At 41.7% G+C, this 23,233-nt stretch overlaps 1 protein-coding gene across 7 annotated transcripts in view; it reads right to left on the bottom strand.

Annotated features, from left to right (window-relative positions):
• Positions 1–1,735: 1,735 nt before the first annotated feature.
• Positions 1,736–23,233, bottom strand: part of rimbp2a (RIMS binding protein 2a) — a 72,075-nt gene continuing 50,577 nt past the window's right edge. For 3 of the 7 annotated variants that reach the window (XM_013909866.1, XM_013909861.1, XM_005729345.1), the window contains exons 8-25: positions 21,792–21,815; positions 21,199–21,397; positions 20,059–20,216; positions 19,775–19,854; positions 19,558–19,667; positions 16,782–17,600; positions 16,539–16,562; positions 15,249–15,400; positions 13,719–14,492; positions 13,311–13,466; positions 12,879–13,025; positions 11,783–11,882; positions 8,030–8,199; positions 7,706–7,874; positions 7,476–7,576; positions 7,126–7,197; positions 5,875–6,039; positions 1,736–2,283 (exon numbers count right to left, since the gene is read on the bottom strand). In XM_013909866.1, coding sequence (XP_013765320.1) covers positions 2,056–2,283; positions 5,875–6,039; positions 7,126–7,197; positions 7,476–7,576; positions 7,706–7,874; positions 8,030–8,199; positions 11,783–11,882; positions 12,879–13,025; positions 13,311–13,466; positions 13,719–14,492; positions 15,249–15,400; positions 16,539–16,562; positions 16,782–17,600; positions 19,558–19,667; positions 19,775–19,854; positions 20,059–20,216; positions 21,199–21,397; positions 21,792–21,815 — 3,648 coding nt within the window. In that variant the 3' untranslated portion in view covers positions 1,736–2,055. Of the gene's footprint in view, positions 2,284–3,760; positions 4,950–5,874; positions 6,040–7,125; positions 7,198–7,475; positions 7,577–7,705; positions 7,875–8,029; positions 8,200–11,782; positions 11,883–12,878; positions 13,026–13,310; positions 13,467–13,718; positions 14,493–15,248; positions 15,401–16,538; positions 16,563–16,781; positions 17,601–19,557; positions 19,668–19,774; positions 19,855–20,058; positions 20,217–21,198; positions 21,398–21,791; positions 21,816–23,233 lie in introns of those variants that run through there. The other 4 variants (XM_013909865.1, XM_013909864.1, XM_013909862.1 and 1 more) reach the window with 4 other exon arrangements.

Below are 23,233 nucleotides of genomic sequence, written 5' to 3'. Positions count from 1 at the left end.
CAAAATACATCTTCAAACAACACTGAACTATGCATAGGACAAGGTGAACAACTCAAAGAAGACTGTTCCCACGGTGAAACACAGTGGTGGGAGTACTATGCCGTGGGGATGCTTCAATGTGTCTGGAGATGGGAATCTCATCATCGAGACAGGTTTGAATGCCTCAAGCATTCAACAGCAACACTGGGTCTGAGTCGTTCCTTGGTCTTCCAACAGGACAATAACCCAAAACATACATCACTCCTGGTGAAGAACCCCCTCCTGAAGACCAAAGTGAAAGTTATTGACTGGCCTGTCAAAGCCGTGACTTGAACCTCCCTGAAAATCTATCGTGAGATCTGGAGGAACTGGAGAGATTTGCCAAAGAAAAAAAGGCTCGTGTTGCACAGGAGACATTTGCGAGACTTGTTGAAAACTACAACTAAAACTGCAAAAAAGAAATACACCTGACTATTAGCATCAGAGGGGCTAATAATTTTGACCCTGTTAGTTTTTGTGACATAATTTTGTTTCTGTGTGCAAAGTAAAATAATGTAAGCATACAAAATAAAACCTGGATGTTTGGAAAAGATGTGTTAAAAATTTCTTGCCATGTTTAACAGCACGTTTTTTTTTTTGTTGTTTTTTTAAAAGTGGCATCTTTCATGGGAGACTAATAGTTTTGTCCTCACCCGTCTATAAGGTTGCAAATGTACATTTTGAACAGTTTAACTGCACTCGTCTAATAATAACTAGCTTTGCTTTTACTATCAACGATTGTGTTAGCAAGTTAATAATAACATCATTCACATCTGGGTTACAAATGTGACATTTTGTGGCGATCCACTGTCTTTGAACACCAGTGAACATCACATAAGCTAAACAATGCACAGCCAATGGAGGTAGCAGCACACCACGAGATCACAGGACCAACAATTACATGGCCTCTCCTTCAGAAAAAAAAAAGATAAAGCAAGTGAACAGCAAACATGAAAGGTGCAAAATATGAATGCATCACATACATACATGTAGTATACACGCGCGCACACACACACAGGCACACAAAATATATCATTTACCAGTCGTCCGACAAAACACCCACCTTTGTGCAATAGGAAGATAAACACAAAATTTCGTCTTGAACTAGGCGTTTCATGACAGTTTGACAGCGATGACAACAAACATTACCGCTCTTTGTTTAATTCTCAAAAATGACAAAGCACAAGCGGCCCGTCATGAAAAAAACCCCTGGAGTTAAGTCAACCTTGCAATCAAACTAGGAATGTCGTGCTCATATTGTTTCATAAAGGCCACTGAGACAGCTAAACTTGCCTGGTGTTTCTGACGTTAATGCCCTGTTGCCAATCTGTTCTTTTCTTGCAAAGTCCTTTCATCTCAGAAAAAAAATCCTCTCTGCTGAATCAAAGGTACAAGTGGAAATCTTATTCCCACATATGCTACCATCTCTCTATGATATTGCACTGAATAAAGGATTTTGTAATATTTTTTTAGCAGCCAGCATTACTTCACACAATGCCTCAATAACAGTGTAGTCTTTTTGAGATTTTCTTGGAGGATCATGGTGTCTGTTCCCTTGTAGTGACATCAATACTCCATTTTTTTTTAACATTTTATTTTATTATTTTAATTTCTTTTGCTGAGAAAAGTCTTTTGGAAAGTTTTATAACCAGATGCTTTGATACCTTGCTTAAAAAAAATGTACGAATTACTTTTGCCTAATGATAACAAAAACAGAAGAAATACATGTCATGAAAATCCTAGTTTGTTTTTGTTTTTTTTAATCACCCCCTTGATTTAAAATACATCATAGTTACACGATTTTGTGTCTTCAAGTGACCTCGCTCTTGATTTTGGCACTGCACTGTACATAATCGATTTGTGGCCACCTTTTTTTTAATATATATATCACTGCACTGAAATAGGCTCAAGCAGTCAAGGAGACACAGCTCACATCCTCTCTGTCATGTGTTGTTAGATCAGAGTTGATTGTATGAATGCAATACACCGAGCCCAGCATGAGCACTTACTGTACATTAATTTTGTTTCTGTGTTCTTTTATTTCACAGGGGAGAGTTTCTTCAGGAGTTTCTTTCCCTTGGAAAGCAGTCCTTTCTTCTTCTTGTTTGCCAGATCTTGAGAGTCCCGGGGGTCCACTGGGACGTGGGGACCCCTTGTAGGGCTGAGGGGCCTCATGGTTCCAGGGAGGAGGGGGCGAACAATCGGGGACGGCGCCCGGACGGGTGTGGTGTCATTGTTGACGGCTTCGGTAGTTTCTGTGGTAGCCTGCGAAGAGAAGTGGTGGGGAGGTATGGAGGCATGGGGCAGCATATTACAAATGAACCAACTCTTTCATACTGAAACTCTAAGCCTTTCCCTCTGCGTTTCCTCGGCTAAACGCTGTTTAAAAAAACCACTTCATCTGCTTTAAGTTTGATCAGATTCCTTGAGTAACACAAAGAATGAAAATTAGCTCCCTTTCTAGCCTATTTCAGAAAAACAATTTTGTTTCTTAATAGATTTACAATAATGTCCCTCACTGTATTCATAATTTTCAGCTATTTTCCTTTTGACTTTTTTTTAATATGTTCAGAGCCAGATTTTCTTATACATTTTTAAAGTGGTCTCAATTGTTAGTTCTTCAGGCTTTCTAAAGCCCTTTTAAAGTTGTTTAGACATTGGCTGCTTTTTCCACTCATTTACAGTCCAGCCCTTGTACCTGACCATATTAGGTGTTATTTTCTTAAGCCACTTAACACTGACTCGTTAATCTTTCAAGCATAAATAACTCGAGGGATGAACTTAGCACTTTGACACTTCGAAAAAATACATAATTTGTTATTTCTTTTGTTGAATCCAGGTGAAAAAAAAGCAAAAATAACACAGTTGACAGACATAAAACAATCTTTTTTTTTTCAACGAGAAGGTCATTCCCTTTTGCTTTATAACTGCTGAAATAGACTTCCACTCTCCGCAGCCCTGAATTGAGTGACCGGAAGAAAAGAGATGGAAGGTGATTGCCAAAGAGCTACTAGCCAAAAAAATGGCATATCTCATGGAGTGTCCTTAAAGAAATCTGAAGTAAGTGGACAACTGGGGGACAAAAGAAGTGTCAGGCATAAAAAAAAAAAACTTTCTACAGCAGAGGAACAGTTTCTTAAATGCGTGTCTTTAAGAAAAAATCCACCAGAGACCTGAGAGATCCATCTACTGTTCACTGAAGCCTCATCAGATATCGCCTCAATGGAAGGGCAGCTGTCAAAAAGCCAGTCTTAAGAAAGGGAAACGGGGAGTAAAGACTGAGGTATCCCATATTACACAAAAAGAACTGTACTGGAAATCAGAGGAAAAGGGTGTTGTGGTGCGATCCAAATTTGAAATTTATGTTTTAAGATGTTGTCATCAATGTGTACAGGGGAGACCAGGAAAGAGTCGGTGTCGATGAGCATCTGTAAAGCAGAGAGGCTGCAACTCAACATTACTGAAGCTGTGTGGGTTCACATTAACACAGAATGTAACAAAAGGAAGCAAACATCCAAAGAAGAGCTTTAAATGTGCTTCAAGAAGCCTTTGAGAACTATTCCTAAAGATTACTTTGAAAATGACAAGAAAGCTTGGGTAAGAGATTTCAGGCTGTGTTGAAGAATAACGGCAGTCAGACCAAATGTTTAACTTTAAACCTCATTAGAATTATGCAAACTGCTTTCTCCTTTACATAGTTTATTTCCTTTGTTTGCAGATATTTCAGTAAATCACTCCATATCCCATTTTCCTGGCAAAATATAAAGACTTTTGCACAGTACTGTAGTTTACATTATTGGTGGTTATATCTCAAAACCCCTGAAAACAAATTTATGAGGAATGAAAAAAAATCTTAATTTTGGGTGTTTTGGGTTCGATTATGTTTGATTGACAGCATGTAAATAACTCACTTGATGTGGCATGCTTCAGATTCAAGGATTCTTTCACAGATCAAAAGGTAACTAAAAAAATAAAGGTTTCTAGTTCTATATGAAATATTCAGTGTTTATTTTCAGCAATTGATAATATTAACTCTTAATATAAAAGTTTAATATTTTCTATACTATTTTACATTATTATTTCTCTGGAGTAAAAACTGATATTTCAGAGTAAAGCCGTCCAAACCTAGGTACTCTGCCTGTTAATCTGGATAAAACTGATAGTAAAGATGTTTTTACACACGAATACATGACTTCAGATAAAATTCTTCTTTTCCTTCAGAATTATTTTCACCTTAATCCTAACTGCCATTTAACATAGTCCCAACCTAAAAAAAAAGAAGTAATTTTTTGTGTTATTTAGGCTTGCTCTGTGTCCCTGTACATAATGCATGTCCTCATTAACTGAGTCCACAAACAGTTTAGGGTCTGCAAAACATTGTGTAATGCCTCGTCCACACTCTCTCACACACACAGAAATCAAACTGAGGAAGAAGCCATCAAATGCTGAGCACAACATCAGCACACCACAGAGCTGAAGAAGTCCATCATCAGTAGGCCATGAGGGAGTATACAGTACAGTCAGATACGGTACAACACCCAGGGACACAACTGTAGATACCAGGCTTCCCATCTAATGCAGCAGCTGCTATTTCGGATAAAGATATCGTCCTATAATGAAATCTGAAATCCAAATTGTAACTATAACACCTATGGATGACAGAAGAGAAGCTACCCACTAATGTGAGTCAAATATTTTAGTGAGTCACTTAACAGAGAGCTAAAAATCAAACAAAGAGACAAATCTGCCTGATTCGAATCATGAAACAAGTCAATGACTTGAAAAGCGCCTCCGTAATATTGCATGGCATTTAAACAGCTTCTGCTGCAACAAGCTGTGTGCATTAGCACAGCGAGTCTGGTATCTCAAGTTGCCAACTTACTGTACAAGGCAGACAGAGCCATTTATGGTGTGAAATGAACAATCTTCCTCTGCTTGTTTGTTTTGTTTTGCCAAGCGGGTGAGGAAAAACAAAAAAGAAATCAGATGTGGCAGCACTGTCACTGTCGGTAAAACCCACACCACTATGACAACTGAAAACAACAACACCACCAACAACACACATGAACACAGAGCATGAATGTGTTTAATATCCAATTGCTTTCTTTTTATTGTTCCATTGTAACAACAGTACAGTATGGACGTCTCAGTGCTGCGGTTAGTTTTTTTTTTTTTTTTTTTTTGTCTCTCGAGCTCAGAGCAAACATGGCATATCCACTGTCACCAGGGCTGAAAAATAGATCTGATGTGTGTGCAGTATACATAAAGAAACAAAGCCTCTTCAAGGAAATACAGCAGTCGAGCCAAGAAAGTTGCTAGAAAATGTATCAAGTTTGAAAAAGGCATGCTTTTGTCTTTTTGTTCTCAATATAATTTCTTTCAGTGTCATTGGGTAGCAATTGTTATGTGTTAATAAAGCACTTAATATATTTATCTTTAATAATACAATACATAACCACAATTTGATTTTGTGTTTCAGTGCAAAGAGGCCCCAAATTATCTTGTGTAAAGAATGAGCCTTTTTCAAGTCCTCCCTTAACCAGTGTTACATGCATATACCACCTGCAGAGCTCCCACAGTCTATCCTCTCTGTCCATGTCAGGCTTTGCTTCTTCCTTTCTCTGAGACTCAGAAAGGTGTTAACACCGGATTTTGTCCCCTTTCCCCCCTCCAAAGGGTGAAGGGTGGAGAGGGAGTTGTTAGTCTGTATAGAGTCACCACTGTCACCACATGGACAAACACACACAATGAACAGCACACAGACGGCAGGTGGAGGAAGCGAGAGACGAAAATCAAGAGAGGACTGAGGATGTATGGACACAGGGCCTAGCGCTGAGAGCGGCGATGATGATGTACCCGTTTGCTCTCTGAGACGGCGGGGATGGAGTTGGCAGGAGGCCGGTTGGCGGGCTCTTCCTGGGGGTAGTGGGATGGAGTATCAGTCAGATAAACCTCCACGTCATCAGGCACTTCTTCCAGGAAGTTAGAGGGAACCAAACCGCGGTGGCCATTGATCTCACCCTGTGGAAAGAAATGAAGAGAGGTGAGAAGGCATAAACTTCACTGGCAGAATACCAACTCATAAGATTATGCTATGTCTGCACAGCTGCCACAGTTGACTGAACATAATGTAATCCATTCTGCGGACCAAACACATCTAATACATTTACATCACATATGTCAGGCCTCCAATTGATCTGAATCATGTCTCTCATCTTCCTACCCATCTGTTTCAAGTACACTCACCGGCCACTTTGTTAGCTACTCATGTTTAACTGCTTGTCAATGCAAATATCTAACTGGCGGCAACTGAGTTCATTTAGGAATGTAGACGTGACCAAGATGATACGCTAAAGTTCAGAGCATCAGAAAGGAGATTTTAGTGACTTTGAATGTGGGATGGTTGCTGAAGCCAGATGGGCTGGTCTGAGTATTTCATAAACTGCTGATTTACGACAACCATCTCTAGAGTTTACAGAGAATGTTCCCACAGAGAGAAAATGTCCAGCGAGAGCCAGTTCTCTGTGAAAAAAAGAAGAAAAAAGCCTTTTTGATGCCAGAGATCAGAGGAAAAATTGCCAGACTGCTTCAGACATACAATAGTAACTCACATAGCCATTCATTAGAACCAAGGTATACAGTACAGTACAACATAAGGTGATCAGCTTTAAATTTAAATGTATTTTCATGTTTTACAGATTTTCTTACTGCTTCCTCGCTTGATTTTAAACGAGTCTGATGTTCCTGCAGAGCGCAACATGTTAAAATTAGCAGATGGGCTACAGCAGCAGAAGACCACACCAGGTGACAGGCCCAGAACCACTAAGCTTCAAGCAGAAGAGGCATCTATTAAGAGTCATCTATTAATCGCAAGGTTATTGGTTCGATCCCTTCTTCTCCAGTTAGCAAGCCAAAATATCCGCGCATACGATGCTGAACCCCAAGTGGCTGCCCGATGTAAATGTTAGATAGAAAGCACTTAGATCTATGACTGTGTGAATGAGACCTGGTGAAGCACTTCGAGTAGTTTAATCAAAAATGGTGCCTAATACAAATTTTGAGGAGTTCTCTCGAGGAGAAACCCCAAAAACATGGACAAGCACTCACATAATAGAAACCATCTTCGTCAATGTCACCAAACACAGCAATGATGTCACCAGCGCAAAATGTGAGTTCAGCCTATTAGAGAGATAGAGAGAAAGGGATACACAAATAATACAAAGTAAAATCCAGTTTTTGTTCCAGTTTATTTAAACAGACTGAATTAAGGAGTACAAAAGTGCTATTTTTGGACAATCTTTGTGGTTTTGTGTAACAATCACATTTCTATGTATTTGTGAACCAAATTATGCACATATAAAAGTGTTTAGGTGTGTTGTAGTAGCTGGTTAGATATTTGTGCGTTACACTATAAACACTTAAGCATTGAGCAGTTTTTCCTTTACAGCAAACAATACCTCAACATCAACATTAGGAGAGCTCTCCCTGGGGTCGTAGTCGTACAGAGCCACCATCCTCCTGGAGGCCTGATCTCGACGCAGGCCTCTTCTGTTCTGCTCTGAAGGTAATTGTAAACGGCATTTTAACAGGAAGCGTCCCGTTACATGCTTTCTCTCACAATATCTAACCATTTTTTAAAAGCTGTACATGGTTGTTATTTGTGAGGGTGTGTATGCTCTTGTGGTACCTATTCTATCCACAGGTGTGCTGAGCGGCAGAAAGCCCTGTTTGATGAGCTGGTCCATGGTGTCCTCATCGTCTGCTCGTATCTCTGACACCATGTTACAGGGGATCAGACCCATCCTGCCCTTCACTTCACCTCTGTAAAACCCATCAGTATCTTTATCCCCATACACCTGGTAGGTAAGAAAGAGCAATGTTTAAAGCTCATGCTACTACTACTTTCTTTATCCATTTGACATTTATGCTTGGTTTAATAGTTTACCTAACAGTATGAATTCACCTTAAAAAAAAAAAGAATGCATTACATGAAAGCACTTGAAACTCCCACCCTAATGATCTGCCCCTCTTTGAAGGGCAGCTCTTCATCAGCAGCATCCGGGTTCGGAGACATGGACAGAGGATCGTAGTCAAAGAGAGCCACAAAGATCCTAAAGGGCTCCTCTGGCTCCGACTCATCATAGTACGTGGGAGAGCGGCGATCCCGATCCCTGTAGCCATCTTCAGCACATAAAACAAAAAGTAAAATCCCATTATCCAACCTCACCAACCAATAGACTTACAGAAATGTGGACAAAGTACTGTATTTTTCGGACCATAAGGCGCACTGGATTTTAAGGCGCACTGTCGATGAAGGAGTCTGCTTTCATACATAAGGGGCACCGGATTATAAGGCGCATTAAGCAAAACAAAGCAGTCAGATAAGTCCAGTGTTGTCCAGTGTACCTATTTCGGGTCACTTTTGCCGGTCCCAAGTCCGTGTAAAGGAGGAGGGTTGGAATTATTGAAAACAATAATAAGAGAGAAATTTAATTTGTAGTTCTAAATATTCTAAATATTTTTAGGGTTCTTGGGGGGGGGGGGGTTACTCACTTTATGTCTCTTCCACGATGTTATTTCTCTCTCCTACAGTGTCTGTTACAATTAAATAGGCAGGATGAATTGTGCAAATTAGGCGATGACGTCATTTAGCGACTTTTAGGATAGCCAATAGCAATTTTCCTTACTGAGGAGTTGGCTACACTGGATAAGTCAAACTCAACTCATTCTTCTTGCTTCCACCACTTCCGTACCAGTGATTGTGATCCTGTTACTCTTTATCCTTTATTATTCTAGTTAATGTTGAATTCTCTCGCAGCTGCTCTATTCCAATGTTGTCGCAGTATATTAATGACTAACCTCCTATTGTGGATAGATTTTCTTAGTTGTTCTCCTGACTGAAGTTTGGTCTGTTTCCAGCATCCTGTCATGTGATTGCATTTGTCCCTAACCATCTGGAATCTTGCCTTAACTTTTATAGAGCCAGTTCACTGTGGTTATGTTATGCTAGCATAGCTGTGTTGCTAGCAATCACGTAGCACATCACTATATACCAGCTAGTCCAACTTCACTGCTGTTTAGTTTTTTTGTCTTCATTTATGTTGGAAGTGATAGCAAAGCTGTACATTTTAATTTTTTCAGAAATCTCTCAGTCAGAACATGGTATATCATCTTTAGGTGGAAACTAGCGAGCTAACTTCCTGCTAACATCCCACTCAGTTAAATTTAATACATTCTGTTTACATGGATGCCTGGAGTTAAACTTAATTGTTACACCTGGTAAAGCAGCAACGCTGATCATTTTATTAAAGTTTAACTCTCAGTGATGCCGCAGTGTTAGTTTGACTTTGAGACATGAAGAGAACTGAGTTTTGGACCCAGATTACTCCGCGAGGCTCCTGACTATAGTAGCCGTAATGCTCCAACAATCCATCAAGCAGTACGGCTTCATAGCTTACCAAAGTCGTACTAAAACATTTGACAGATTTTTCAGCGCTGTTTACCACATAAAATCGCATCGAGGTCAGTAAGCACAACCAGAATTCATACATAAGTCGCACTGTCGATTTTTGAGAAAATGAAAGAATTTTAAGTGCCTTATAGTGCAGAAAATACAGTAGATGACTGTACATTAACTTTACTTTGTGTTATAAAATGTCGTAAAGTGTGGCTTTTCTATTACTGTGAAGTAAACATGTGAAGTAAAGCTTTAACAGCCGGTGATTTTAAATCACTTCCACATTAAAAATTATTCACAAAACTTATTGCTGCATACAGTGAACGCCACTTCTGTGATAAGCAAGTCTGTGATGCCGTGCTTCCGGTCACAAGAAATCAATGAGAGGATCCTGATAAGTCTTATTGATTTGACCATTCAGTATTTGCATGACAGATTTCACTTTCCGTATCAGGCCATGATTGTGCTTCTAACCATGCAGGAAGAAATCTGTGACCCAGTGAACTATTTTCTGCAGCACGCACACATGCATCCACAAATACACACATGCTACGTGTGTTTTAATTACTTTATTTATTTTATAGTATTTTTTTTTATGTTTGAATTTGTACATGGTGTCATGCATGAAAAAGAATCACTTTTTGATGTAAAAACCTCATGAACTGTCAGGAAAATGCACAAACTATAAGCACAATGCATTAATAATGCAACAACTCAGTTATTGCAGTCATTATGAATCGTTAATCATGTTCATGTGTACTACAGTTTAGTCCCTTCTATGAGCTGCAGACGTAAGAAACTAAGCATAACAGCAGTGAATCTGTCAAAATGTTGTGTTAGTGGTTAATTAAGCAAAACTTCTTCATGACGTTACTGATACGCTGATAGTTCATAATGCTTCACATCAGTCAATTAGTACTTCTTCATACATAAAATCGTGTAAGCATTCATAATAATTTGTGTGCCCTTTCCATTAATGGTCATCAAAGACTAACCATGGTGCAATACATAGACAAATCGTGATTTATGTGCATGACAACATCCGCGACAAACAAGACCCTGACATGCATGCTAAAGCCTTAGAGAAGAAAAAAGGAAAAAAAAACCCAAAACACCTGAGAAACAAACAATCTAAAACAACCACACTGTGCCAACCCTCAAGGCAAGAAGAGGTCTCAAGAAGAGGTCTCAAGAAGAGGTCTCAAGAAGAGGTCTCAAGCTGAGGCGGCAGTGTTGTTGTGAAGACCTGTGTATGTTTTTTGATTCGCTACGATAACACTGGGAAAATGCACCACCTAGCAAACACTATATGGCCAGTGCTTGAAAATACAAGCTTACAATATAAAAGAAAGCTAACATCTCAAACTCAGACATCTAAAGAAACAAGAAGCAATGCCAATGTGGTCATTCTTTAGTGCCTACCACTGTCATATCTTTTGAGTTTCATGCATGACTGGTGTAGTGGGTGTGGTTGTATCACAAAGGGAAGGGTTTTAGCAGGCGTCTGGAGTTCAGTGCAGTGTTGTGAGGCATTCCCTAAACAGTCAGTCAATCATTTATCATCTGCAACTGTGGAAATGTTGATCCTGGACCCAAAGCATGGTTTGCCAATGGGTCCACCATTTCAGTGCATTGCGGTCATGCTGTTCAACTGTAAGCATAATAACAATAACTATTATTTTTGAAGACAAAACATTTGCAAGTGTCCCCAGCTATTTATTGCAATTTGCCAGGTGCTGGTGGCACTTTTGTTGCCATGCTGTGGTGGTAAAAACAGGACTGCAGGCACATACCATGGGGAGACCTGGTGCCGCCCATGTGCCTGCGGGATGACCAGGTCCTGTGTCGAGCTACTCTGCCATAGTAAACATCCTCGGTGATGGGAGAGAGGTTTCCCTCACTGTTATTCTCAGAGGTTACCTCTACAGAAAATACCAGTTAGAAGGTGATGAGGTTACAAATCAAAGCTCTACTTTCTCCTCCCAATATGTTAAGTGAAGATTTGCGTTGCCTCCTAAAACAGGTGATAACAAATTTTCAGTTATATTTCTAGCCGTCGTCACTGTTTGAGTAGATTAACTTATCACTGCAACAGTGCAAAGCGGTTTAATCATCATCATCATCATCATCTCCATCTCTGGAAGATCAAAGTCAAGGTACTGAAAGGGATGAGCATGGTTTGCAGACACAAAGGTGATCTGGAGACAAAGACTTCATGAGCTTCTTGGTATTTAAAAGAAAAAAGGAGCAAATGCGACTGCACTAAGGGACAGAGAACCTAAAATATAGCCATCTGCCCATACTGACCAATGGAGGGGACCATTAGAGGTCGTCTCTGAGGCTGGGGACCGCCGTGATGCGCTCGTCTCCCACTATCCCGATCATGGCGGCCTCCAACAGGGGTTGTCTGAAATATACACAAACATAGAAAGCATCCGCAGACAAAGCATTCATGTGTCATGTGTTGTCACAGAACCGTGAACATACCCGTAAACAGCGTGTGAAAAAGTGCATGTCGAACATACTTGTACAAACTGTATGTAAACAAAATCATGCAGTACTCACAGGCAAGCACTGAAACATAGACGCACACACGTAGACTCACATTCAGACACACACACACACACACAAGCCCATGGGAAATATTTCCATTCCAAAATTAAGAAATAACTAGTATCGCTCTACCCATCTACTAAAAAAGAAAGGCAAAGATATTTGTCAGTGCAGCCTAGGCTACACCCCTCAGCTATATGTCTCCCTTTGTCATGATAATCTTTTCAACCCAGTCTCACCCTTTAGCTCTCCAAGTTCTGTCCTCTGTGTTTTAATCAAATCCAGTTTATCCCCGTTTCACTGCAAAGCACCCAAACACAGAAAGAAACTATCCCTTTCTGTGTTTCTGAGAAATTAAAGGAGCTTTTTGGCAGCAGCAAATGGAGTCTTTGGTCCAGACTTTGAAGATTGCATTTTTCTACACTGACATGTTTGTTCACTGAAGTAAAATAAGCTTCTGTAGTTTCTGCGATGACATGCTTTAAAAAAGTGGCAAAAAAAAAGTCACGTGTTTATGAAAGCAGCAACAGCGGTGCCTGAAAGCATCTAAAACCCAGTCTACATCTATCTGTGTCTCTCTTATATATATTCCGCACTATCTTTCTCAATAGTGCGGAAAGATTCAAACCCGACAGCTTTCATCATCTCTGTCTATGGAACTGAAATAGTCAAACCCACTGCATCTGCCCTTCTATCCATGGGCTTTTTCTTTCTGTATAAAATTTGAATTAAACTCAGCACACACACTAATGACACATATCAAAAGCAAGGCAGCAGTCTCAACTGAAGTATCTGTGCCTGTGCAGTTCACTTAATAATAATTTGCTTGGATAAGTGCAAAGAACTGCACCTTGGGTGTGTTGTGCGAGTTGCGTCGACGTCCCTCTTCCAGCTTCATCTCAGAGTACAGTTCCTCCTCATCCTCTTCCATGATGTCAGACAGGTCAGAGCCCCGGCTGCTTTCGCTGTGATAATCTTCATTGTGACTATAGTGAGGCTTTTGGTAGTTACACACACAAACGAACAGACGCGATTAAGTCCGCATACAAACATACATACATGCACACACCAAACACACATGGATAAGGCCAGCACGCCCACATGAACACACATAAAGACACGGGTTAAGGAGTGTGTACACATGCAACCACCTCAGACGCACATGCACACACACACGTCCAGATGCACACATGTGAGGAGGTTTTTCCACTGAAACACACGTTAGGTGCTTGAGCTCAGAAGTGTGATAAGCAAAGTGTGTCGCTTATCACACGGGTCTTACCGGCCTCCCCAGCTCAGAGCCTCTGAGGAACTCGTCAACCGAGGGTCCTCTCCGTCGACCGCGAGCAAACCCTTCCTCGTCTTCCTCTTCCTCATCAGAGTGATGCTGGTGAAATGAATGACCCTGTTCTCCATATCTGCCCTGCCTTCTGTCACCCTGAAAACATGTGTGTGTAAATAGGAATGGAACAGTGTTAACGGTGTCTTTAGGTTTTATTAACAATTAACAATCACAGAAAGCTCAATATTCTTTTATGTTTAGCAACTTGTGACACTTCCCTTCTTCAGCTTCTCTAAATTCAAATTAAAGCAACAGTTTCATCTCAGTGACTTGTGCTAAAATATATAACATCATTTTCATTAAGCATCTAGAGTGTTGTGTGAGCCAGCATTTCCATTTTCACCAGACCTTTCCGCTTTCTGCTGCCACCCTCTGAGCTGCTTCTCGAGCAATAGCTTTGGCCACAGTGTCTGGGATAAGCGTGCCTCTGGGCTGAGGAAGAATCCTCTGGGGTGAGGGAGACCGTGGATTGGCAGGTGATGGGGCTTCAAGGGTGTGGCCTTGCATGGGCAATGGAGGCTGGACAGAAGGAGAGCGTGTAGGGTCCCAGCCAGGTTGGCCAGGTAGAATAGCTCCCCCGTGATGGGCCGCATGGTCTTTGGCATCCAGGTCTCTGGCACTTACTGGTCTCAGAGGTATAAGGTGGGGTTGGGGGTGGGGCAGCAGAGGCAGTTGGTGCTGTGGCCTGGGACCTTGGTGGGGTGGACGAGGCTGAAGATGTAAGGGCTGCGGCTGGGGATGGGGAGGACGAAGCTGGGGTTGCGGGGGTCCACCTTGATGGGGGAGTCTGGGATGGGGTTGAGCATGGGGAGGACGGGGCGGCAGTTGTTGTCCATGTGGTGGAGCGGGAAATTGGGGTGTGGGATGAGGAAGGTGAGGGGATTGGAGGAGAGGTTGAGTATGGGGGTGTGGAGGGGGGCCCGTGTGAGGATGCACTGGTGGTGGCAGGGGAAGCGGAGGTAGAGGCACAAGCAGGTTGTTTGGAATGACAGCAACTTGAGAGTCCTGGGATTCTCCCTGGACCGACAGTGTCCTAACGATGACCTCCCTGGCCTCGAGGCATTGAATCCTTGTCAGTTCAACCGTAACATAGTCTGCCATAGGGAACAGCACCTCAGCTATCTAGAGCCAGAAAAAAATTAATAAATGTTAACATAAACAGTGGCTGCAGTTTCATTTTAACAACAACTAAAACATTATCAGTATCAGAGTCAATACGTCCAAAACAAAAATGGACAAATCCAGCTGCTGAAATTTGATTAGCCCCCTGCACTTTTTAGTGTCAAATAAGTGATTTCACTGAACTAACAAAAATACCTCTTTAATTTGATTTATTATGGTGGGAAAAAAACGCTCTTAAGATTTCCACCTGCAGGGGCAGCTCAAAAACAGGTTTCTGCCCAGTGTGGCTGAATGTTGATTTTCCCTTTCAGGTTTACTGTGATGATTTACTTTAGCAGTCACCAGAGGGAGCGAGAGGCCTTTCCAAGACCCAGACCTGCACCGCACGTTAATTACAAGTAGGTGGCATTGCTGAGTGAACTGATGGTAATGATGACATAATGCCACGCTGAAAGGCAGACGCTGTTAATGTCCCATCTGTGGTGTATATTCTCATGTTTTGACTGGATTACGCATGATTAAACATTTCACAGTGTTGTAAATACTGTACAGCATGTAGACCTTAGGAATATACATCCCATATGCTTAGGATTTAGCCACAAACTACTGTAGTTTCTCATAACAGAACACAATACATCATGAGCAATGCCTTTAAATCAAGATGAGCTCTGTGTGATCACTCATATCCTTTTAAAAAGAATGATATATAAAAAGTAAACTAGTCCAGGCAGGCGAGACCTAGACATGCTAACTCACCCTCTGCCCTTTAGTGCAGACTGCGTAACCAATGACATTTGCCCCATTGGATGTGCCTGTGGGAGAGAGGTTGGGGGGCTTCCAGCAGACCTGCAGGACCCCTGGAGCCTGCCCACAGAGCACCTGAACATCCTGGGGTGGCAGCGGAGGCCCTGGGAGGTAACCAATCCAGTGTGTAAGAAAAATAATCTCTTACGGTTTACTGATTTAGTACATGTAGGATACAAACGAGAGGGGGAATGATGTGAAGCATTCATTAGATGCACAAATACGTATACACACACACACACACACACACACACACACACACACACACACACACACACACCACCATGCACAGAAATGCCCAGACACAAAGGAGGAAATGAGGACGTGAGGTTGGGGTGGGGGGGTGGGGTTATAATTTGACTTGCATATCTAAATTTATGAAATTACATAACAGCTTATTTGTATTTTGCAGAGATACACAGTTCATGCGGGCTACTTGATAGCATGACATTGCTGGTGGGAAACATTCACAAAACACTTCGTGTTGTGTTTAGACAATGTCATTTAAGTGTATGGTGAGTTTTTGCACAACACTAATATTTCCTAACCCAAGATGATTGTCAGATAAATCAAAATGAAATTTTTATTTTTATTTTTATATACAGACCTATATTTTTAGGTCTGTATTCCTTATATATGCTATTCTACTATAACCATTCAGTAATCTTTGGAAGAGATGAAAACTTTAAGGGTTGCCCCGAGATATACACTGCTGTCTCCACATGCAGAGAGCCTGATTAGAGCTCAGCATTTCTTTTTTCTGATCTCTTTGAAACATGCACAACCGCATTCGAGCAGAAGCAAATGCACACTGATAGAAAATGGTCATTTCAGTGAGCAGTGGAGGGGCACCGCTTTATATAGAACTGGCTATGTCAGGCTAGGCTATAGGCTGAGGAAATGACTCATCGTAATTATTGATCATATCTCATGCTGCTCTGGTATTCTCTAATTAGTGAAGTGCACTGTGCAGCAAACATGGGCAAAATTGCATACAAATTTGGTTTCGAACAACAAATTGTGCATTTTCAAAGGACATGTAATGACAGACTTGTTTTTAAAAGGTTTTCAATCTCAGAACCAGAATAAGATGCCATTTTGCCCACATTTCATAATAAACTGCATATGCTGAACAACATGGCACAGTCATCCTCCCTGCAAAATGTGTCAGAGCACTAATGACATCCCTTAGGTTTAGTGCTTGAATATATGGGAAACCAACCCCTCAAGCTTTGTTCTGACCTGTTCTGCAAAATGGTGTTGGACCTAGACAAAATACAATACACAACAACGACATGGTAAAGAAATGTGACGCTATACTATTCTAGAGCAGAGTACAATAACATTAGAATTCATATTACAGTACATAATCTTGCATATGAGAGTTAAACTAAGATTCTTAGAAGCATGTGAAAGTAATCGCCAGCTATTAAGCTGTGCATTATTGATACAGTATCTCTGTGGATAATAATAAACCTTTCTGACCTGCTGCCTGAGTGCAAAACTCCACGCCGGCTTCCTTCCTCTCTCTCTGCTCCAGCGGCAGTTGCCACGGCACCTGGTGGGGCTGCGCCACCACCGTCACTTTGTAAACTGTCAGGGGCTTCAGGTTGTGGAACCGTAGTCTATACCTTCCCGGTTTTACCGCTGCGTGCTCTACCCCGTCTAAGAACACAGTGTGAGCATAGTTGCTGTTGCTAGGCAACCAAGAGAGCTCGGCAGTGTCACGCTGAATGTCATCGACGCGCAGACCGCACGGCGCCACCACCACATTGGCTCCCACTAGCAAGGTGCAGCGCAGCTCATCTGACAAGCCCCGGTCCGTGACGCTCTGCACTGACACACGGTGGACGCAGCCGTCCAGGTCCAGCTTCTCCAGCAAACACTTGGTCCGACCACCGTATGGTATATTGGCACGAAGCTCCCCATCTACTAACACATTGTAGCTAGAGATGTTCCCCCAGCCCAAAGGCACTAGTGGAGGCTCCCAGGCCACGATGACACTCCGTGCCAGCTGCTTGATCAAGGTGATCTTTCTGGGGTAAGGCACAACGTCTTCCGCCAGGTCCTCAGGATCCAAGGCCCCACCTGTCCCATTGCTACAGGGAACCAAAGCGTTTGCTGAGCTCAGAAGGCCATCCTGGGAGGCACCTCCATCCACAGCCATCAAGGCTAGGGATGTGTGCTCAAGTGAGCTGAGATCTTCCCCTGCGTCTCCAGCCTGAATGCCTGGTTTTTCCTTGTCCTGGACAAACTCTACAAAGTTGGAAGGAACAAGTCCTCTTTGGCCATCCAGCAGCTCCCCTGTCAAGCATAAACAAGTACAGACACAAAGGTAGAAAATAACAGAAATATGTTATTCATTTTTTAAATTGATATTTCTAGTTAAAAAGAATAAAAGTAGATAACAGAAAATCCTGCTACTATTTAATAAATGTCTCTTTAGGAAACAACTTTCTGTTTTGATGCCACCTGTAAGTGTTAAAATTAGGCTTCTCTCACAACACAAAGACAAAAACAAAGCAATAACTTAAACACATAAATCGGTGAGAGCTTCTTCTTTTTTTTAACCTGCAAGGTGGGAATGAGTCACTGAGTGAGAGGTGGAAGATATGTAAACATACAGCATGTTCTATTCCCTAAGATGTAAGATTCCCCACGGGTTCTCTGATGCCATCTTTCATACTCCAACACACAACTTAGAAAACACTCCTTTCAACATTTCTAAGGACCTCAGTGTTTGAACATTTCCAGGAGCACCCCAGAGTACGTAGATGCTGCGGTCAATGCAGAAAAAAAAAAGAAAGAAAAGAAAGTGCTTAGATTTGCAGTGTAGTTTTTCCCCCAAGGCAATAAGTTTGTCTTCAACAAAGCTCCCTATCATCTCGTCCTTCAATCCCTTTTTCCACAGAGGCCTGGGGGGCCTTAAGACCATCTTGGTGTGTCTCTACAAGTGTATCTGAGCGAGTGTGTTTGTTGTTTATGTGTGCTGATGATTAAGCTGAGCCCTGCTGGATTAGTCATCAAACTAAGAGACCAAGGTCCCCATCCTGACAACAGCTTGGTATGCAGCCCAAGTCGCCCCTCCTGTGTGGTAAATACAGGGACCGTCTGCAATACCATGCAATCTGACTGCACACAGCTAATGAATCACAGGGCTTTCTATGACGGTCTGTGCTGGCTGCAGGATTGCTAGCAAGGGGGATTAGGATTGCCTCTGATGGAGAAGCCTTCATAATTATAAACAGATTATACAGAGAGTGAGTCCAGCCACCAGTTATGAAAAAGTATCGGGAAACTTTTCTTCATGACACCACGCACTGACTAAGTGGAAGTCACGCGATGAAAGTAGCCAACTAGTATGTATGACGGACTTATTCTATATCAGGGTGACAAAGCCTGTCAAGTAGTCCTTGCAGCACGTTTACAAAAATGACTGCATCAGCATTACGTTTAGATTGTGCTGTATCATTACATAACACGACATAATGTAAAGAGACTGCAGGGGCACAAAATGCATCACAGATACAATGTGTCATTCTACACATACAACATTTTTGCATATACCACTTACTGCACAGTGTGCTGTAGGTGCAATGCAGTAGGGCGATCGTGGCTCAAGAGTTGGGAGTTCGTCTTGTAATTGGAAGGTTGCCGGTTCGAGCCCCGGCTCAGACAGTCTTGGTCGTTGTGTCCTTGGGCAAGACACTTCACCTACCACCTACCAGAGGGGCCGATGGCGCCTCGCCTCTGTCAGTCTGCCCCAGGGCAGCTGTGGCTGCAACTGTAGCTTGCCTCCACCAGTGTATGAATGTGAGAATGAATGAATAGTGGTATTGTAAAGTGCTTTGAGGGGTCCCGAAAAGCGCTATATAAATGCAATCCATTATTATTATTATTATTATTATTACTACATGCTACAGTCAAAAACGCCACAGACATAAATACGATGGTGAAAGACAAAACAACTTCAGTGGAGAATAAATGCCAGCTGACACACACTACTCGGCATTTTTGTGTCTTTTTTGTGTTTTTGAGACAATACATAATGATGCATACACTTGTTTTCACTGTCAGGCAGCATCAGCAGACAAGCACTCAGGCAAAACTGCAGGCCTGAACAGAAGAAAACCTATCCTCCCAAATAGAAAATTTGTTGCAGTATTTTCAGATTTTTGCCAGAATTTGATTTATCGAGCCAGAAGCACATATCGCCTCACAGACCGCTTCAAATGCTCTATGTGTGTTGTGTACGACTCACCTTCATAGAAGCCATCGTCATCCATGTTTCCATACACATACAGATACTTTCCAGCCACAAGGGGGAGTTCTGCTTCAGGATGCTCATTTGGTCCATCGTAAGGGTTATAACTTGAAGGAAAGAAAGGTTTTTCATTCATTTGTGAAGGAAAATTAAAGATAATGCGCGTTAAAACCCAAAATGAAATTATTTCTGTATTTAAACTTGTCTTATGCACCTATAACGGGCAGTGCAAAGGCGGACCTGGCCTGTGTAGCGAGATTTGGACCTGGGTGATGGGCTGGCCTCATCCTCCATCTATAGATAAATGAGAGGAACAAATTAAAGTGTTATTAGCAGGGATAAGCGACTTTCCTACAGCATATTTAAGAATTAGCAGTTTGCAGCAACTCTTGAACCATTCCTTTTCAAGATATGAATATGTAAGTTAATTATTTAAAAACAATTAACATAATAGGTTATGCATGCATTATTCATGGATGTGGCATCACACAGACCCACCTCTGATGAGGGAAACTGTCGGGGGTGGATGGGGTGGTCCGTTGTCACGGTGCTGGATTTGACAGACAGCAGTTCTGGTGGTTCTCCGTCTCCAGTCTGCGGTGAGCAGGGCAAGAACTGGGATATCAGCAGCGGCGTGTCTGCCGCACTCTCATCACCTGGGAGACATTGATTTCCATAGCAAATAAAGAGTAACTGCCTTTTCCTTCCACAACCATTTCGCGCTCTTTGGAGCAAAACCATTGATCTCCTGCGGGTACAGCTAACACCCTTCATTTGGAAGGCTACTCCACCCCTATCAGCCCATCCTATTGGCAAAACAGACTTTAAAAAAATGCAGAAAATACAAAATGGAATTCCCTGAAGAAATTAACGATACGTAAACAACACAGATCAAGTGCATCACTGCGTTCTTGTGGTTTGTATGTAATATTATGCATTAGCACAAAAACATCAGTGAATTCTGCCCGAAGTGAAGAGACAGATAAAACAGGATTTTCAGCACTTCAAAGACCTTTGGTTTGTGCCAGACTGTATAAATCTACATCACTGATACGGCTCTATTTGCTGTATCTGCAGGTTGCACTATGTGTTGTTAGAATACTAATGTGTTAAATTACATTCGTGTCGTACATCAGGCTTGTGATCAAGGGCAGATATTGATCATGAATAAGCACCGTCTCCATTAATGGTATCCACCTCTGGTTTGCAGTGAGTGGGTCCAGCTGTAATGTGAGCTGTCTGGGGATTAGATCACTAATTATCATTTTATCTGATCATAACCCTTTTAAGCACTAATAATTTTGCAGATGCTTTTATCTGGAGAGCACATGTGTTTTTAGAATAGTTAGACCCCACTAATATTTAACCCTGCTAGTCTACAGTTTTATATCACCACTTTATATTACACAGTTACATTAATACTCACAGAACCACACTCACACTCAAGTAAACACATAAAACCGCTCAGCTAAAACTGAGAAAAGTAGTAATCAGAGAAAAATAAATAAATAAATAAAAATCAGGGACTGACTTTCTAAGACTTTTGATTTGTTTTGATATGTCCCCGTTCCCCAGCCTCATAATTGCCTTTATGGCTCAATGTGTTTCATACAAAGCTGCCTGTGAGGTGAGACTCACCTGTCTCTGGTTGGGCTTCGAATCTGACCTGCGAGAGTTTCTTCTGTGGTGAGGGCGGGATCTGGGATGCAGAGGTGGTATTACTTTTAGGGATATTCACAGGTTCCGACTGGAGGCGGAAATTCAGCAGCTCTTTGGACAGCTGGTGAAAGTGTTCACTGTGTGACCGGCATTCCTGCTCCAGGTCACGAACCTTGACCTTTGGCAGTTAAGAAAAAAGAGCAGTAAGGATTGTGAAGACTGAGAGAAAAAAAAAAGAAGGAAAAAAAAAGAATGAGAGGTGAAAGGTGATTATTCTTCTGGGCTTTGGCAGTATATAATTTTGAATGTCTAGCAATCTAATCTAAACACGTGGAAGTGTAGAGTCATTTACTGATATGGTTAAATCGTGATAACCAAGCCTGAGCACTCCATGAAGTTATATCATAGACATGCTATCAGAGGAAGGCCTAGAGGGGAAAGCGTGAATATACATATAATCACTTTTGGTGATACAGAATATAATTTTGGTTTCACAGGTTTGCAATTAAAGGAAAATTCGAAGAGGAAAGAAAGGGTGATGTAACTAACTAATCAGGGATGAAAATAAATACCTGAAACATTCTGTCCTTATTGTTCTGTTCAGACAAAATGTGGAAATCAGAAGTAGTAAGTAAAGAAAGGGAAAAAAATGCAAAAAGAACCAATCGTTAATAAAAGCAAACGGAAGGGGAACCAATGAGAACACAAATGTATTTATGAGTCGACAAAAAAATAAGACAAATGTGTTTGTCAAACTGAAATGGACTCCTAAGCACAAAAACACAGAGTGGAAAACATGTGGGGATTTCACACCTACAGACAGCACAACTATGCTTTCCCTCCTGTGGCCATATTTGCCCATAACTATAGAGAAACGCGCCTGTGAAAGAGACCAACTGATTCAGGGATTTCTAGGAAGAGATCTCCTTGACAGAGTTTCAATTTCTCTGACCAAACTGTTTTTTCTGAGCCAAACTCAGTCTGCTTGCTCAGTAAAATCGTATTAGAGCGCTCCAGATGGATAATAACGTGACCTCATATGAGCCGCACACAAAGGAGTCTGCGACGTATTCTCGTAGCAAAAGGATTTAAAGTAAGACGAGAAAATAATTTTGAGTAGAGGTCTGTGATGAAACAGCGGGTCAACGATTACCATCCGGGGGGGGGGGGGTGACGTGAAGCGTCAATGCAACGCGTGACAACGCAACTACTAAACAGAAGCGTTTGGAGCGCAGCCTGAATAAGAAGATAGAAATGTGACCGCAAGCACAAAGGATACGCTATTGTCTGACTAGTCTGATGTATGAGTCACAATCTGGTGTGGAGTACTGGAAAAAACTACACAGTAGTGTAGCCAAGCAGATAAGTGTTTTGCTGGAAGAGAGACGGGGGGGAACTTACTTATGGGACTTCATTAGAAGAGAGTCCAGAACCCCAACGGTACCCATGTGTCATAAGTTCAAGTTTAGAATAAACTTGCGTCGTATGGCTCCACATTAAAACTCTGCTTGTCCACCCACGCAGCTGTTTTCAATTAGCCTGATTAGACGTCGTTGAAGGCCTACGTAGGCGTGTGCAGACGGTGCCTTTTTTTTAACATCTCTCTTAATGTGTTGCCAGTTTAAATGCACTAGTTAGTCCAAGAAACGTCACTTTTCAATTTACTTAATTTAAATAATTTCCTGCGTCTCTGCGTTCAATTTCAGGCTCAGCAGAGGTGATTACTGAAGATGGTGTGGGTGTGTGTCACGCAGTTAAACTAATACATTCGTTTGACAAATATACCTCGCTTATTTTATTTTAGCCCCAAATGTAGAATGGCTCTGAGGATGGCAGTGTTGGTTGATGTTAGCCCAGGATAAAATATCTAAAGAACTGCACTGGAAACAGACATTTAAAAAAAAAAAAAACTGCTGGGGTGAAGATTTAAAAAAAAAAAAACACCGATTAATTGCTCCTTCCATAATTCCTCTTCTACACCACTGCAATCGGGAAATATAAAATATTTAGGTAT

Source organism: Pundamilia nyererei, unplaced genomic scaffold (assembly GCF_000239375.1).
Source record: "Pundamilia nyererei isolate P.nyererei 1_Seehausen unplaced genomic scaffold, PunNye1.0 scaffold00032, whole genome shotgun sequence".
NCBI lineage: Eukaryota > Metazoa > Chordata > Actinopteri > Cichliformes > Cichlidae > Pundamilia > Pundamilia nyererei.
The sequence above is the reverse complement of the archived record's forward strand: the minus strand, read 5'-3'. Positions and strand labels throughout refer to the sequence as shown.